At 34.1% G+C, this 19,090-nt stretch overlaps 1 protein-coding gene across 1 annotated transcript; it reads right to left on the reverse strand.

Annotated features, from left to right (window-relative positions):
* Window positions 1-9,659: 9,659 nt before the first annotated feature.
* On the reverse strand, window positions 9,660-11,726 carry LOC127129397 (uncharacterized; the record flags this gene model as incomplete). Its single annotated transcript, XM_051058588.1, has 3 exons — window positions 9,660-10,100; window positions 10,224-10,789; window positions 10,853-11,726. Coding segments are annotated over 3 exons (1,881 nt in total), but the record flags the coding sequence as incomplete, so codon positions are not given.
* Between the last annotated feature and the right edge of the window lie 7,364 nt (window positions 11,727-19,090).

A 19,090-nucleotide genomic window follows, 5' to 3' on the forward strand; every position in this document is an offset into this window, starting at 1 on the left:
GCATTTGACACCAGAATTTTTGGATCAATCAGAAGGGCTTTGCAATGGTACGAGATTGAGAGTTACTAGGTTGACCAACCATATAATTGAAGCAAAAATAGTTTCAGGTACAAATAATGTCTTTGTCTCCTTCTCAATCTCCATGGTCATTCAAACTTATTAGACGATAATTCCCAATTATAGTGTCATTTTCTATGACAATCAACAAATCTCAAGAATGTTTTCAGTCACAGACAACTATATGTTCTATTTCAAGAGTGAAGAAGCTGGATTGAAAATCTTATACACGACAAAAACAACAAATGATTACCTCAAACCACAAATGTTGTCTTCAAATAAGTTTTTCATAACATCATCTAGGTACCATATATGTTTTGCTTTTTACTACTTCATTTTATCTGTTTGCCAAAATACTTTATTTTCTATAAATAACTCTAATATATCACCAATTCACCATCCTTTAAATATATTTCTAGGTTATGTCATCTCGACAATATGTCGTATTAATTCCTCAAGTATCATTTCTTTCAAGACAATTATGACAACTTCACATTTAATATCCTTTGTTTGACACTTTCTGATTTTGTTATTCAAAGTCTTTGTACTATTATGAAGTTTATATAGACTATCATATTCCTCTTTATTGTAATTTAGTTAATGTTATATCTATTACATCATATTTCATACGTTGAGACTTACCCGTGCGGACGCACAGTCTTCTACTAGTTTGTAGATACAATGACTTCATCACTTTCTTGATTCATTATTGGTTTATTGTAATTTTTAGAAGACACTTTTTTTAGAATTGAGTTAAGATTGCTCATTTGTTTTTAATTTTGTAGTTTATTCTTATTTTATTTGGTTATTTTACTCTTTATTTTTAATATTTTATTGTACTTTTAGAAAAAATTAATACTAGAACAACAATTTTGAATACATAATGAGTATTTAAGTTCAATTTAATACCAGTTGAAGAATTCTGCTTACTCATGAATAAAAATTGATGTATTAATTGAAAAATTAATCTTGACCTAATATATTATAAAGTTCAAAGTTAATATTAAAATGACACTTTTTATTTAATAATTAAATAAAATTTCATTTTACAAAAATATCAAAGAAAATTAAAAAAATATAATAATTTTATTATTTTATTAGATAAATAAAATAGAATAACAAAAAAGTCATATATGATATGACTTAGCTAAAAGGAGGACATGATTTCACTTTAACTTTTTAAAATTTGTTTTTGTTGCCGCCATGATTAAATCATAGACCATTAGTTTACACTAATTTAACTCAAATGATAACTGAGGTATCCCACCCACTCCATTTCACTTTAATTTATTTTTTTTATATTTGTTTTTAATATCTATATATTTTCAATGTAATTAAATTGAAATTTTTAAATGAAAAGAAAATAAATTTATTATCAAATTTTTTCAATAATGAGCATAAGATCAAAATTGGTAATAATTATTTTTATTTATGAAAAATATATTTACAATTGAATAAACAATAGCCCATGCTGTGTTTATAGGCCTAGTTAACTTTATTACCATTTTTATTAGATATTTAAAATAAGAAATATAAGAGTTTGTGTTGTATTATGCTTAGACCGTCTTGATATTAAGACATTTCTATAAATAAATTTTATGAAATAGAATGTTACATTAATTGTATTTAGAGAAGTGTTACAATATAAAAACATTTTGTTTTTATTTCTTTTTTAAATAATGAAACATTAATTTAAATCATAAAATATTTTAATCACTTAAACTCAATAATATTAAAAATAGGGGAAAGAGAAAATAAAAAAGAAAGTGGATTTTTTTTTGCATATCCTTAATCTCTACCCATATTTTTTAGTTATAGCATATAAACAAATATAATAATAATAATAATAATAATAATAATAATAATAATAATAATAATAATAATAATAAATAATAATAATAATAATAATAATAATAGTGATAGAAAAGAAGATACTTGGAGAAATATTTTGTATAAGTGTTAACAAAGAACACTCAATACAAAAGATAAAATATGAAGAAATAATTATATAGCACAAATTGCATATACATCTTTTCCTAATAAAGTATCTCACAATTTGTACATTTTTACATAACTTCATATAATTAGGACATGTGATAACATTTTGTGTGAGTGTTACAAAAAGGAAATTATAAAATTTATACACAGTTTACATCCATGTTATTATGTTTGACATGAGTAGTTTACATCCATGTTATTATGTTTGACATGAGTTTGTTATTTTCATGTGATTATGTCACACAAAATTAAAAACTTTAAAGTGTGTGAATCTAGTCAATATATTACTTAACAAAAAATACAAATTATTTTTTCGTAAAATATGAATGACTTTATTATGTATTTAAAAAAAACATATTTGCTTATATTTACAATTGAAATGAATGTTTAAGAAAATAATATAAAGAATACGATTTAGATAATAATTATGATCGTTGGTCAGGGTGTAGTATTTATTACTTACTATTCCAAGTATCAATCCATTGATGGTTTCATAAACATATGTCTAATATAATGTCAACATGGCCCCTTCATTTCTACAGTTACTCCAAGTGTAAAAATTGCATATATAATTTCTTATGATCTACTTAAAGAGAGAAATTATATATGCAATTATTTTCATTTGCTAATCTGTCTGACTACTTGTTGCTAGCATTCCCATTACGGCAGAATCATAGAGGATAATGCATTTCTATTTTATAGATTTTTAATATGATTTCAAATATTTGTGGAAAATATCAAACCGCGTAAAAATCATCCTAATTAGACAAAATTCTTAATATTTTATTATGAAAGTTATGATGAAGAAGTAAGGAAAGGAATGAAACACGAATAATGGGAGAAAATTAAAAAAAAATGTACAAGGCATTCAATAGGAGTGTGCTCCAACAACATAATAATGTAATAGAACTTCAATAAACCATTGTAGTGCTCCAACAGCACAGACGCAATCCAAACTTTCAATAAAAATTGTAAAAATAGAGAAATCTAATCATGACACATCTACGAGACGCAACGGTGCTATGAAATCTTAAACGGAAAATATGACACTTTCATCATCAACATATCAACGTTATCCAAACATTATTCCAAGATATGAATCATTGAATTCAAGTAATTACGATGTTCCGCAAGATCACATTTTTTTAAATTTTTTTATAAATTGAAAAAATTTGTTTAGTCATTACAATCTTAATTTTAAGAGACTCTAAGGTGTTCTTTTTTATCAGGGAGACAAGGAAATGAAACTTGCCATTAAGAGATCATTCCTAATTCCTAATTGTTGTAAGTATGTAGTTAGTGTTTTTCTATTGGATGAGTGGTTAGTTACATTATATTAGTGTCCATATATATTCTACCCTAAACATGTGATTTATGTAATTATCCGTTATTGTTTCTATAATGAATTTTTTATTTATGATTATATAATTTTATTTGAATTTAATTCTTTCTCCAATTATAGAATTGATATAATTGATTTATACTACAACTAAGACCTAACAATAATTTATACATTTGATTGGTAAAATTATGAGATTGTGATGATAGTTCAAATTGCGGTAGGAATTATGTCAACCATAGTTCTGGTTTTACGTGCTATAAAATCTGTCATTTGTAATTGGAGATTTCTAATATATGGGGGGTTGCTTCAGACGAAGCGAATTTCCCTGTGATTGCATACTCGTAGTATATGGGGGTTGCGAGGTTATAATTAAGTGTTTAGTAAAATATTATTTTTATTTATGTGCTAGAAAATCTTTCTAAGTTGCAATTTGAGACTCCGAGTATATGCGGGATTGCTTTGAGCGAAGCAAGTCCCCTTGCAATTAGAGACTCACAAAATATTTTTAATAGGTCATTATGGGTTCAACCATAAGATTTCTCACCTATAGGGGTAGATGATTCATAAATAGATTTTAATCTATGCACTTCTGTTACTGTTACACACTCACTGTGTTGAAATCATAAGTATAATTACCTTGTCCTTGTACAAGACTAATAGAATCATTGAGGATACAATAGTTTAAGTTGCCACAAATATTGCAGCTACATTTTTTCATTCCAACACAAGGAGATGCAACAAAATTGTAATTCCATGAGACTTTTAATTCCCCCAATATAACTAAATATAACTAATGCAGTAGGCAATAGTAAAGGAATAAATGAAGACATGTAGAAAATAAGTTGGATGAAACTAATAACCAGATACATCTTGACCGGGGAATTTCTCAGAGATAATGATAGATTTTATTAGTAAGTATACTAATTAGGTTGAAGTAATAAAATAATTTGACTCCACATGGATTATGAATTTAAGCAAGGTGATAATCGTGTGGTTTAAAATAAATAAAAAAAGGGATTTTCAAAAATGATTGGTACGAAAATAAGTGCGAGAAGAAATTCAGAGTAAAGATTCGATAAAAAAGAGCGATTAGATATTTATTCGAATCCCCTAATTAGATCTATTGATGAATGCATATCACATGAACAAAAATTACACTATAATTATATGGTGAATTAACAAGACCAATGCACCCAATTTCTTTGTGTGTATCTCACTCATTTAAACGTTAATTCTCTAATTCCTTAGACACATTCATAATAAAATTAAGGTTTTTTTAAGTTCATTAATTCTATGGTCACAACTTATAATTACATATTTCTAGTTAATTACTAAGTTGAATAATTTTCCTAATTCAAATCGGGAGACTTACGGTCGATAATATCTACTCATCTAAAATCACTTTGTGCACTCGTCAACACACAAAGGGCAGTACAAATAAGAACACTTGAATAATAATTATAACGTAAAAGTATTCGGATAATCTCAAACATTTATATGATCCAACATAGTATAATTAGGTTCACCTCTAAAGATCTAATAAAAAAATATACTCATAGTTAAACAAACAATTACCATGAGTTGCTAAGAAGAAATCATTAAAATCAATAGAAAATAAGCTCTCCAAAATCATAATCAAATGCTCTTTGCTGTCACTTTCTCACATAGAAATAGTAACTGCTCCAAAAGGAGTAAAAATCACCTTTTAAAGTTGAATTTGGGTGTCAAGAAAAAGCTACATCGTGACCGTGTTAGTTAGTACCGCGACCGCAAAATTGCTGCATCGCGCCCATGATGACACCATTATTCCAACGATTCTATCGAAAATACTTACAAATATTACATAATAACAAAGTGTCATCACAATCTCAAACTTATTTTGTTGCATGTCCTCAAGTAACTTGTCTGTAAACTGAAAATTGCATGACGAACAAAATGCTTACCGTTACCAATGAACCTCACCATTCTATTTTTCTGATGAACACGTCTGTTCCATGCTTTAATCCAAATAACTCTGAAAAGTTCTTCCAACATCACAAGTACTCAACATGTCTCTCATCTCACATTTGTTCCCTCTAATTAATAAGGTATTCACACAATCAACGTAAAAAAAGCTTTTTACCATAAGTTTACAAAATATGTAACAAAGTCATATTTAAACACACACTTTCTAGGTCTTTTAAGGTTGTAATGAGACTTATGTCAGGGTAGAATATTTTTGGTAAAGTATGATTAACTCTTTGGAGTTAGGTACCTAATTTTTCTTAAGTTTACATATTTCTTTAATCACAATCTTTTACCTGATCACTCTCTGTAACACCCTTCTAAAATACCCCAAATATTTAATTAAAATAACACATATCAATCAGAGTAATTATGCACCAAGGGTGTCACACAACACTTAACAACATAATAACTGTCATGCTCATTATTTAATCAAAATAACATTTTTTGCACAATTCGCAGCGGATATAAATCAACTCAACCATTCCACAAACATATAACGTATTACATGAAAAATGGTTCAACAACCGACAATAAACAATTAAAACATCCCGTCCCGATGTTACATCTATCAGAGCATGACCCACTACGGTGACTACACTAGACTCCAGGCACTAGCTTCTTCTCAACTCATTGCTCGTTACCTGAAAAATAATTGTAAGGGTGAGTTCCTCAATCGATGTAACAAACATTATAAATTATCATGTTATGTTAAGTAATTTAACTCATTAATCACCCAATATCAGCACAACTCATATACATACTCAAGATCAATACCACTGATACACATACAACAAACCAACAGAATGCAACTCTAATGAGACTCGACTCGTCATGCATGTGGTACCATTCGGAGTAAAACTCCCAACTTAAAATCATTGCCATTTTAGTGGGCATCAAGGCATAAGCCTTCAACTTTCAACTTAAAATTTTGCCAATCCAGGCCAACGTGGTGTGAGCAAAGCTCCGACTTAATGCATATGAATGTACATGGCATACACGACTTTAAACTGTCAACAACATAATAATAATATCAACACAACAACGTTTTCAACAAAAATCAACTTATAATCAACTTTGGCTCATCAAGCCTCCAACTCAGTATTTTCAACAACTTTAACACAACTGATCAACATATTTGGATCAACATTTCATAACATAAACCCAACAAAATTATTCCTCACAATCAACTAAAATAGGCCAATCGCCAATTACGTTCACAACATTAAAATACCAATTTTTCTAATTTCCAACAGTGTTAACCGGTTAACGCCCTGGGTTAACCGGTTAACGCAGGACAAAAATACATTTTCTGGCAAAACGCAACAGTGTTAACCGGTTAACGCCCTGGGTTAACCGGTTAACGCAGGCAAAACAGCACATTTTCACAAATTATAACAGTGTTAACCGGTTAACACCCTGGGTTAACCGGCTAACGCAGACAAAACAGCAGTTCCTGCGCTAACACAAGGCAGAATGCAGAGTTTCCGCATTTTCCGCCGTTGGAGGACTTCCGGACCTCCGATTCAATTTCCGTAAAAAAAACTACACGTTCGGGGAAACACGACTCACACAATTACGGACTCAATTACAGCTTAAACTCAGTTTATTCATCACAATCTTTCAGCATTCAACAATCCCAATTAGGGTCAATTCAACGGTTTCTCACTACCCATGACATGTTAATCTATAATACCCATTAAGCGACGATAAACCCCCCCTTACCTGAGATAATCCGGCAATCTCTAAGCTTCAAGCTTTTCCGCTCTTCAACCTTTGCTCTTTCTCCACTTTTCACCTTTCAGCCGCTTCTCTGTTTCACGTGAAAACTCTTTACCAACAAATGAAAACCTTTTTTCCTTATTCCAACTTATATATTTTCCACTAATTATTATTCCAAATAATAATAATAATAATCCAATAATTCAATTTATTTAATTAAATTAATAAATATATTATTAACTTAATTAAATAATCCTCTTATTTAATTCGGGGTGTTACAACTCTCCCCTACTAAAAGAGTTTTCGTCCTCGAAAACATACCTCAAGCAAATAACTCTGGATAAGACTCCTTCATCCGACTCTCAAGTTCCCATGTCATGCTTTCGCCCGCAGCTCCCAACCAAACGACTTTAACCAACCCAATCTCTTTTCCTCGAAGAGTCTTTGTTTCACGATCTTCAACTCGCACAGGCTTTGTCTCTACTGTTAAATTATCTCGCACTTGCACATCATCCATACTAACCACATGAGACGGATCTGAGATATACTTCCGAAGCTGCGACACATGGAATACATCATGCAAATTCGAAAGATTAGGTGGTAACGCCATCCGATAAGCAACTCTTCCAACCCGTTCTAAGATTTGATACGGACCAATGAAGCGAGGAGTGAGCTTTTTAGACTTCAAAGCCCTCCCAACTCCGGTCACAGGCGTGACTCTCAAAAACACATGGTCACCAGCTTGAAATTCTAAATTCTTCTTCCGCTTGTCATGGTAACTCTTCTGCCTACTCTGAGAAGCTTTCATCTTCTCCCGGATAAACTTCACTTTCTCGGTAGTTTCTCGAACTAACTCCGGTCCAAGTACTACACTCTCACCAGATTCGTGCCAACACAACAGAGTTCTACATCTACGACCATATAATGCTTCAAAAGGCGCCATTCCGATACTAGAATGGTAACTATTATTGTATGTGAACTCGATCAATGGAAGATAAGTGTCCCACGAACCTCCTTGTTCAAGAACACAAGCCCTCAGTAAATCTTCCAATGACTGAATAGTTCTCTCAGTTTGGCCATCAGTTTGAGGATGATATGCCGAACTCAACCTCAACTTAGATCCCAACGAATCTTGCATACTTTTCCAAAATCCCGATGTAAACCTCGGATCTCTGTCCGACACAATACACAGAGGAACACCATGCAACTTTACAACTACTCGGATGTAAATCTCTGCCAACTTCGCAATTGGGTAAGTGATGTTAATAGGTATGAAGTGAGCCGACTTTGTGAGCCTATCAACGATCACCCAAATCGAATCATGCCCTCGTAAGGTAGCAGGCAGCCCCGTTACAAAGTCCATAGAAATGCTATCCCATTTCCATTCTGGAACGTCCAACGGTTGCATCAACCCAGCAGGCTTCTGATGCTCAATCTTCGACTTCTGACAAGTTAAGCACGCATACACAAAACGAGCCACATCTTCTTTCATTCCGGGCCACCAAAATAATTTCTTTAAATCTTGATACATTTTAGTAGCTCCTGGATGAATACTCAAGCTGCTTCTATGACCCTCCTCTAGGATACTTCTCTTCAAAATTGCGTCGTCAGGAATACAGATTCTTTCCCCTAATTTCAACACACCTCTCGCATCAACCGTAAAGTCACTTTTCTCCGATTGACCACAACGATTAAGGATATCTACTAATTTCACATCCAATTTCTGTGCCTCTCGGATACTATCCATAAAATCATTATTAATCTTTAGCATTCCTAGCATCACACTCTGCGGTGTTACTTCGCAAACCAAACTCATATCCCGAAATTGCTCAATTAATTCCAACTCCTTAATCATCATTGCTGACACATGCAAGGTCTTTCTACTTAAAGCATCGGCCACAACATTTGCTTTTCCTGGATGATAATTCAAACCGAAATCATAATCCTTAAGCAATTCGAACCACCTACGTTGTCTCATGTTCAGCTCTTTCTGATCAAATAGATACTTTAAACTTTTATGATCGCTGAAAACTTCGAATCTGGAACCATAAAGGTAATGCCTCCAAAGTTTTAGCGCAAACACTACAGCAGCAAGTTCAAGATCATGCGTAGGATAGTTCTTTTCATGAATTCTCAACTGTCGCGACGCATAAGCAATTACTTTATTATTTTGCATGAGCACACCTCCCAAACCCATCAACGAAGCATCACAGTAAATTATAAACGGTTCCCCCGGATTTGGCAAAGTCAAAACCGGCGCCGACGTCAATCTCCTCTTTAATTCATTAAAACTCTCTTCGCACTGAACATCCCACACGAAAGCTTTACCTTTGCAAGTTAATTTAGTCAACGGAAGTGCTAACTTAGAAAATCCTTCAATAAATCTTCTATAATATCCAGCTAATCCCAAAAAGCTTCTAATCTCGGTAACCGACTTAGGAGTTTCCCATTGCAATACAGCTTCTACCTTGGAAGGATCTACAGCAATACCCTTTCCTGAAATTACATGGCCGAGAAAACTGACTTCTCTTAACCAAAACTCACACTTGGACAACTTCGCATACAATTTCTTATCTTTCAAAACCTCCAATACTAATCTCAAATGTTCCTGGTGCTCTCCTTCGGACTTAGAGTAAATCAAAATATCATCAATAAATACTACCACAAAATGATCCAGATAAGTATGGAAAATACGATTCATGTATTCCATAAATACTCCCGGCGCATTAGTCACACCGAAAGGCATCACAGAATACTCATAATGTCCATACCGAGTTCTGAACGCTGTCTTCTGGATGTCTTCATCTTTCACTCTGATCTGATGATAGCCCGATCTCAAATCAATTTTACTGAACACACAAGCACCCACTAATTGGTCCATCAAATCATCTATCCTCGGTAGTGGATACTTATTCTTGATCGTTACTTTATTCAATTGTCTATAATCAATACAAAGCCTCATACTACCCTCTTTCTTCTTTACTAGCAACACTGGAGCTCCCCACGGCGACACACTTGGTCTTATAAACTTCTTCTCAAGTAAGTCTTCCAATTGCTTCTTTAATTCATACAATTCAGATGCCGACATTCTATACGGTGCCATCGAAACAGGCCTAGTACCAGGTACCAGATCAATAGTAAATTCAACTTCCCTCTCTGGCGGCACACTAGGAATTTCATCAGGAAAAACTTCAGGGAATTCTTTCACCACTAACAGTTCCTCTATCTTAGCTTTACTTTCAACCGACAACGTCGCCATCAAAGAAAACATCTGAGCTCCCTCTTTCATCAATTTTCGCAATTCTCTGAAAGGTAATAAGTCAACTCCTTCCTCTTCAGGAGTGGAAAACCTCACCGACTTATGATGACAATTTATATGAACATAATTATACTCTAACCAGTTCATACCAAGAATTACATCCATCCCATCCAACTGCAAACATACTAAATCAACATAGAAATCTCTATCGAAGATCGACAAAGGACATTTTAAACATACCAAAGAAGTAGTTACTGATCCCTTAGCTGGGGTCTCAACAATCAATTCACCATCCAAAGCGGACAATTTTAAACCCAATCTTCGAGCACAGTTAGCAGAAATAAAACAGTGGGTAGCACCGGTATCAATAATAGTAATTAAAGGAGTACCATATATGAAACATGTACCTCGGATAAGTCTGTCCTCACAGGAGGTTTGAGTTCCGGTCAATGCGAACACCTTCCCAGTCTGAGATTTCTTTGGCTTCTGACACTGACTTCCAATATGCCCTTCTTCGCCACAATTAAAACAAATCATTTCCTTGTGCTTGCAATCAGCCATTGCATGACCAGTCTTACCACAACGAAAACATCTCTTTACTTCAGCAGTGCATACATTACTCTTATGACCAGCCTGACCACATTTGAAGCAAACTATACCAGCAGGAGCACCTCCCCTACTAGTCCTCTGAACCGGAGCAGCTCCTTGTTTCCCTTTTCCCACTGGGGCATCATACGGCTTGCCACGATTTTGATGTTGCTTGCCCCTGCGGTCACTGACAATCTTGTAATGAGCATTATTGTCTTCTTCAAATATCCTGCAGCTATCAACCAATTCAGTAAAAATGCGTATCTTCTGATACCCAACAGCTTTCTTAATTTCAGAGCGCAGTCCATTTTCAAACTTGATGCACTTTGAAAATTCAGCACCAGCACCAGTGTAATGAGGATAAAATTTGGACAACTCCACAAATCTCGCAGCATAATCAGTGACAGACATGTTTCCTTGCTTCAGCTCAAGGAACTCAATTTCCTTCTTACCACGGACATCTTCCGGATAATACTTTCTCATGAATTCCCTACGGAATACATCCCAAGTAATGACTTCACCTGCCACGGTCAACCGCTCGTGAGTCTCTAGCCACCAGTCATCAGCTTCGACTGCTAGCATGTGAGTACCATACCGAACCTTCTGAGCTGGAGTGCAATCCATAACACGGAAGATTCTCTCAATCTCTTTCAACCATCCCAAGGCTGCATCTGGATCATGCTTCCCTTTAAACACCGGCGGATTCTCTCTCTGAAAAGTCGCCAAGCTACGTGATCCAGCATCACCACCAGCATTTGGCAAGTTCTGCACAGCTTGTGCCATCGCTTGCATTGCAGCAGCCATTGCAGCGTCATTCCTTCCAGCCATTTCAACTTATCAATACAACACAACTTAAAGTTAGATTGGTAACAATACCTAATTGTTAGACAGTAACGACACGACAACTGGCCGGACAGACCGACCTGCTCTGATACCACTAATGTAACACCCTTCTAAAATACCCCAAATATTTAATTAAAATAACACATATCAATCAGAGTAATTATGCACCAAGGGTGTCACACAACACTTAACAACATAATAACTGTCATGCTCATTATTTAATCAAAATAACATTTTTTGCACAATTCGCAGCGGATATAAATCAACTCAACCATTCCACAAACATATAACGTATTACATGAAAAATGGTTCAACAACCGACAATAAACAATTAAAACATCCCGTCCCGATGTTACATCTATCAGAGCATGACCCACTACGGTGACTACACAAGACTCCAGGCACTAGCTTCTACTCAACTCATTGCTCGTTACCTGAAAAATAATTGTAAGGGTGAGTTCCTCAATCGATGTAACAAACATTATAAATTATCATGTTATGTTAAGTAATTTAACTCATTAATCACCCAATATCAGCACAACTCATATACATACTCAAGATCAATACCACTGATACACATACAACAAACCAACAGAATGCAACTCTAATGAGACTCGACTCGTCATGCATGTGGTACCATTCGGAGTAAAACTCCCAACTTAAAATCATTGCCATTTTAGTGGGCATCAAGGCATAAGCCTTCAACTTTCAACTTAAAATTTTGCCAATCCAGGCCAACGTGGTGTGAGCAAAGCTCCGACTTAATGCATATGAATGTACATGGCATACACGACTTTAAACTGTCAACAACATAATAATAATATCAACACAACAACGTTTTCAACAAAAATCAACTTATAATCAACTTTGGCTCATCAAGCCTCCAACTCAGTATTTTCAACAACTTTAACACAACTGATCAACATATTTGGATCAACATTTCATAACATAAACCCAACAAAATTATTCCTCACAATCAACTAAAATAGGCCAATCGCCAATTACGTTCACAACATTAAAATACCAATTTTTCTAATTTCCAACAGTGTTAACCGGTTAACGCCCTGGGTTAACCGGTTAACGCAGGACAAAAATACATTTTCTGGCAAAACGCAACAGTGTTAACCGGTTAACGCCCTGGGTTAACCGGTTAACGCAGGCAAAACAACACATTTTCACAAATTATAACAGTGTTAACCGGTTAACACCCTGGGTTAACCGGTTAACGCAGACAAAACAGCAGTTCCTGCGCTAACACAAGGCAGAATGCAGAGTTTCCGCATTTTCCGCCGTTGGAGGACTTCCGGACCTCCGATTCAATTTCCGTAAAAAAAACTACACGTTCGGGGAAACACGACTCACACAATTACGGACTCAATTACAGCTTAAACTCAGTTTATTCATCACAATCTTTCAGCATTCAACAATCCCAATTAGGGTCAATTCAACGGTTTCTCACTACCCATGACATGTTAATCTATAATACCCATTAAGCGACGATAAACCCCCCTTACCTGAGATAATCCGGCAATCTCTAAGCTTCAAGCTTTTCCGCTCTTCAACCTTTGCTCTTTCTCCACTTTTCACCTTTCAGCCGCTTCTCTGTTTCACGTGAAAACTCTTTACCAACAAATGAAAACCTTTTTTCCTTATTCCAACTTATATATTTTCCACTAATTATTATTCCAAATAATAATAATAATAATCCAATAATTCAATTTATTTAATTAAATTAATAAATATATTATTAACTTAATTAAATAATCCTCTTATTTAATTCGGGGTGTTACACTCTCTACTAAAGAATGCAATTTGTTGGTCTTTTTCATACTTTTTTTTCTCTAGTTTGACCATTTTTTATCTAGTACCCCCAATCCCAAACTTAAATGTTGTTAATTTCCAAGAGCAACCCCAAACTTATACATTTTCATTAGACAAGAAAAATAAAATTTCTACCTAACTCCAAAGAGGATGGAAAGATTTAATCTTTCAAGTGAAATGGCTATATAATAGGCTATGTCACTGAAAGAAGGGTTAAGGCTCAATGTAGTTATAAAACGATATAAACATTTCAATGCATAATGGCTTAAAAGGCTTAGCGTTTCCATAAACAAGTGCCTTAATGTGTAGTTTATCATAGCAATAGAGTAAGCAAAAACATGCAAATTATAGAAAATAACTAATGTACGGATAATATCATAAGAAAGACAAGTAAATAAGGGAAATTTTTTGTTCAAACCATACTAGCTGAGGTATATGAAGATTGAGCACAAGTAGTTGATTTTCATTTTCTTCATAAAATGTGAATCTATAAGGGAAACTTAAATGTTGATCACTTTTCTTCATACTTTTCCAATGACTTTTGTTCTATTTTTTTTTCTTTTCATCTCGGCACTAGGAAGGTAGAAAATTATAACTGAAAGAAACAACGGTAACAAAGTGGTTCATTAATTAAAGCATAAAGAAGTAGTACAGAAAGGGGAAGAGTATTCTTCAAAGCTCATTACTACTCTTGCTTGGCTCAAAATACAATAATGGAAATAAAACCAAAATTGAAAATCTGAAGATGTTTTTGATGGATTGCCTCCCATTAAGCGCTTCTTTAAGGTTATTAGCTTGGATTTTTCCGTCTAAGGCTTTGCGAGTATCATAGACGTTTTTTCATTTGGTACCTCACCTTTTGAATAGATCTTTAGCCTTTGTCGATTTAGAATAAAAGTGTGAATCTCCAGGATCATGTACTTTTACAACACCATTTTCAAACACTTTGTTAATAATAAAAGGACCCGACCATCTGGATTTAAAATTACTAGGGAACAATCCCAATCGAAAGTTGTACAACAAAACCTCCAATCCTGTTTGAAATTCTATTCTCACCAAGTTCTTATCGTGACACCTTTTGGTTCTTTCTTTGTAGACCACAACATTCATATGCTCTCAATCTGATCTCTTCTAACTCATCCAACTTCAATAATCTCTTTCTTCCCGCTACTTTTTCATCAGAATTTAAGAACTTGATTGGCCATTGTGCTTTATGTTCTACCTCGACTGGGAAGTGAAAACCCTTTCTATAGACCAATTTATATTCTGACAATCCTAAGTGATTCTTAAATATTATTCTATACACCCGAAGAGTGTCATATAACTTCTTGGACCAATCTTTTCTTGATGTAGCAACCGTATTTTCTAAGATCTGTTTCAGTTGCTTATTCGACACTTCTACCTACCTACAAGTTTGAGGATTTTACAGTGTTTTACATTGTATTTGGCTAACACACTTTCTAAGTATTTATTGCAGAAATGCGTCTCCCCATCACTAATCAAGACTCTTTGGGCTCCAAACCTTGCAAAAACATTATTTTTCAAAAAGTTAGAGATGGTTTTGGCATCATTATAAACACAAGCTATAACTTCAACCCATTTAGTGACATAATCAACACAAACCCGAATGTATACATTAGAGTTAGATGGAGGAAAATGACCCATAAATCCAATTCCCCAAGATTCAAAGGGTTTAACCTTTATTATACCTTTAAGATACATCTCATCTCGTTTTGAAATTTTACCTATATTCTGACACTCAAAACATTTTTGCACATAAGACTTACAATCTTTGAATAGAGTTAGCCACCAGAAGTCACTTTCAAGTACCTTCACTACTACTCATTCACCACTATGGTGACCTCCATAAGTTGAGCTATTGCGGTTCCATATAATGTCCTTCACTTCTTTACCCGCAACACATCTACGAATTAAACCGAGAACACTAATCTTAAACAGATAAGGCTAATCCCACAAATAGTGGTTAGTCTCTTTATAGAATTGTTTTTTCTATTGCCAAGTGTAATCTTCCGGAACATTTTTTGTGGCTTTATAATTATCCATATCAGCAAACCAAGTTCGTTCACTAATTGCTATCAAGTGTTCATCTGAAAACTCTTCATTGATGTTCTTTTCTTTCCTAGTTACTTCCTCATTCTCCAACCGGGACAAGTGATCATCTACAACATTTTCAACACCCTTTTTATTTTTTATTTCTAAGTCGAACTTCTGGAGTAACAATATCCATCAGAGTATCCTCAACTTACAATATCCTTTGTTGGAAAGGTATTTCAACGTTGCATGATCTTTAAAATTCGTAACTTTCGCGCTGAATTTTTCCAATACGAATACTACGACCAATAATTCTTTTTTGGTGGAGGTTTAATTCACCAGATTTTCGTTTAAAACTTTACTAGCATAGTAAATAACATTGAAACATTTCTCGTTTTGTTTCCCAAGAACTGCTACTACCACGTGATTTTTTGCATTGCACATCAGCTCAACGGGAAGTTCCCAATTTGTGCAACAATTACAGGTGCATTCACAAGCTTTTCCTTAATAACAAAGAAACATTTAAAACATTAATCATAAATTTTTTTTTCCTTGAGTAGCAAATTGCAAAGAGGTTTTGCAATCTTGAAGAAGTCCTTTATAAATATTCGATAAAAATTGGCATGTTCGAGGAAACTTTTCACTCCTTTTACATTCACTAGAGGGGGTAATTTTTCAATTACCTAAATTTTGGCTTGATTCACCTCTATGCCATTTGATGAGATTTTATGCCCCAAAGTGATACCTTCAGTAACCATAAAATGGATTTTTCCCAACTTAAAACAACGTTCATTTCGATACTTCTCATAAGAACAACATTGAGGTGTGCAAGATAATTATCAAAATTACTACCAAAAACAAAAAAAAACCATCCACAAATACCTCAATAGACTTTTAGATCATATTATAAAATATAGAAATCACACACCTTTGAAAAGTAGTGGGAGTGTTTCATAAATCAAAGAGCACCTTGAGGTAAGAAAACACTTCGAAAGGGAAAATGAATGGTATTCTCCTGATTTGTTGGATCCACTACAATTTGGTTATACCCTAAGTAACCATCCATAAAGAAATAATATGCCTGACCTGCCAATCTATTTAGAATCTAATCCATAAAAGGTAATGGGAAATGATCTTTGTGAGTTTATTGGTTCAACCTCCTCTAACCAATGCACATCTACCATCCAGTCACAATTCAAGTTTGAATTAACTCTTTTTTTGTTATGAACAACGACCATACCTCCTTTATTAGGTACCACATGCAGGAGTCTTAGCCAATAATTGTCAGAGATAGGGTAGACCGTACCTTCCTCAAGGAGTTTCATGACGTCTTTTCTCATCACTTTTTTCATGTTGGGATTGAGTCTTCTTTGAGGTTGAACTACCAGTTTGAATTTCTCTTCCATTTTAATCTTATGCGTGCAATATGTTGGGCAAATACCTTTTAGATAAATCACACTCCAACCAAGTGATTTCTTAATCTCTCTTAAGACTCATAATAACGTTTCATTATCTAGAGTTGACAACGAGTTGTTGATGATGGCTGGTTGTAGTGCTTCCTCACCCAAAAAGACATATTTTATATTTTTGGCATCTCTTTTAAGTCAGGTTCTTTTTGCAATGTTGGTTAACTTTGTTGTTCATTATCACCTAATTCTTTAATTTTTCTTGTTGCGTGATTAACTTGTGTTGCCTGAAGTTGGAGTTAACATCCATCCATCTCCATATCAGATGCATCTTCATCATGTTCAACTAAATTAATAATAATATGATCCATCGAAGGTGTAAGTGTTTCAGCCACGATTACCTCTTGACCAACTTCTTATATCATGTCTATCATGTAACACTGAGGGTTTTATTTTTGGTACTTTATTGCTTCAAACACGTTGAAGAAAACCTTTTCCATGTTATACCTCGATACTAACTTACCTAGTTCTACATCAATGAGAGCTTTATCTGTTACCAAAAATGGTCTTCCGAGGAATAGTCGTGTTTCTGGATCTTCAAGAATGTCTAGATTCATAAAATCTGTTGGAAACAATAAGCCACCAACTCTAATGAGGACATCTTAAAGAAATCCATATGGGTATGTGATCGATCGATAAGCCAATGTTAGCGTCATTTGAGTCGGTTTCAGATCACCATAATTTAACTTCCTCATCATAGATAACGACACCAGTTTGATGCTTGCTCCTAAATCACACAAAGCATGAGCAATAGTTAGTGAACCAATGGAACAGGAAATGATGAACCTACCTGGATCAGTGAGTTTGGGTGGAATCTTTCTTTGAATGATTAAGCTGCACTCTTCAATTAAAGGGATGTTTTCACCACGCTTTAACTTTCGCTTTCCCGATAAGAGCTCTTTCATAAATTTAGAATAAATAGGGATTTGTTTGAGAGCTTCACAAAATGGAATATAAACCGGTATTTTTGTTAACATATCCATGAACTTTTTAAATTGAACCACTTCCATCTCTTTCTTTGGTTTCTTTTTCAAGACCGGGTAAGGTGGTTTGATGTAGTCAGGTAATTTGAGGTTAGGCTCATTCTGGATTTGTTTCTTGGTTCTCCTTAATGGTGAGTTTTTGTCTATGAATTGATCAAGGGTGTATCCTCTAGCTTCATCTTCACACGACTCATCACTTTTTTATCCCTCTGATTTTTTCTCACCCTTTTTTCGACTACTAACACTTTTTTCACTCTTTTCATCTCCATCACTTGTTTCTTTTTTCTCATCCCTCGCCTTTGGGTTTGAATTTACCACTCTACTTCTCAACTCAATGACCTTGCAACTCCTATTTTGGGGTTATCTATAATGTTCCTAATAAATCCCCCACTTGAACTAGCTTGTGCTACCACATGTTGAGATAATTTATCAATTTGAATCTCTAATATATTTATTGATGCTTCAATGTTTTTACTCATGGTATCTTGACTATTCGTCATTTCGATTTGAGTTTTAAACTTGAGTTTTAAACATTCTGAGTAATAGTTTGAACCTCTCCCATGCATCATATAACGACTCAGATTCACCTTGATCAAAGTTTGAAATCACAGTTTTCCTTCTATGAACTAAGCATTAGAGAAACAGCTCTCCATAGACTTGTCTTCAAATTCCTTCCATGTTTAAATAGTTCCTTTCATAGTGCATTACATCTAATCCTTAGCACGACATAGTATCGAAAAACCAAAGAAATGTAATTTTACCCGATCATTAGTTAGTTCATTTGGCTTGCACATCGAACAAGTCTCATAGAATTTTGTCAAATATTCCCAAGGACCTCTGATAGCTTGCATGTCGAACGGGTTATCGCTTAAACCAAAAGGAACATAATTTTTAATATCTAAAGTTACGGGGTTAGCTGGTTGAAATCCTAATGATATATGTCTAACATCAGTAC

The sequence above is a fragment of the Lathyrus oleraceus genome, chromosome 3 (genome assembly GCF_024323335.1).
Source record: "Lathyrus oleraceus cultivar Zhongwan6 chromosome 3, CAAS_Psat_ZW6_1.0, whole genome shotgun sequence".
Classification (NCBI taxonomy): Eukaryota; Viridiplantae; Streptophyta; class Magnoliopsida; order Fabales; family Fabaceae; genus Lathyrus; species Lathyrus oleraceus.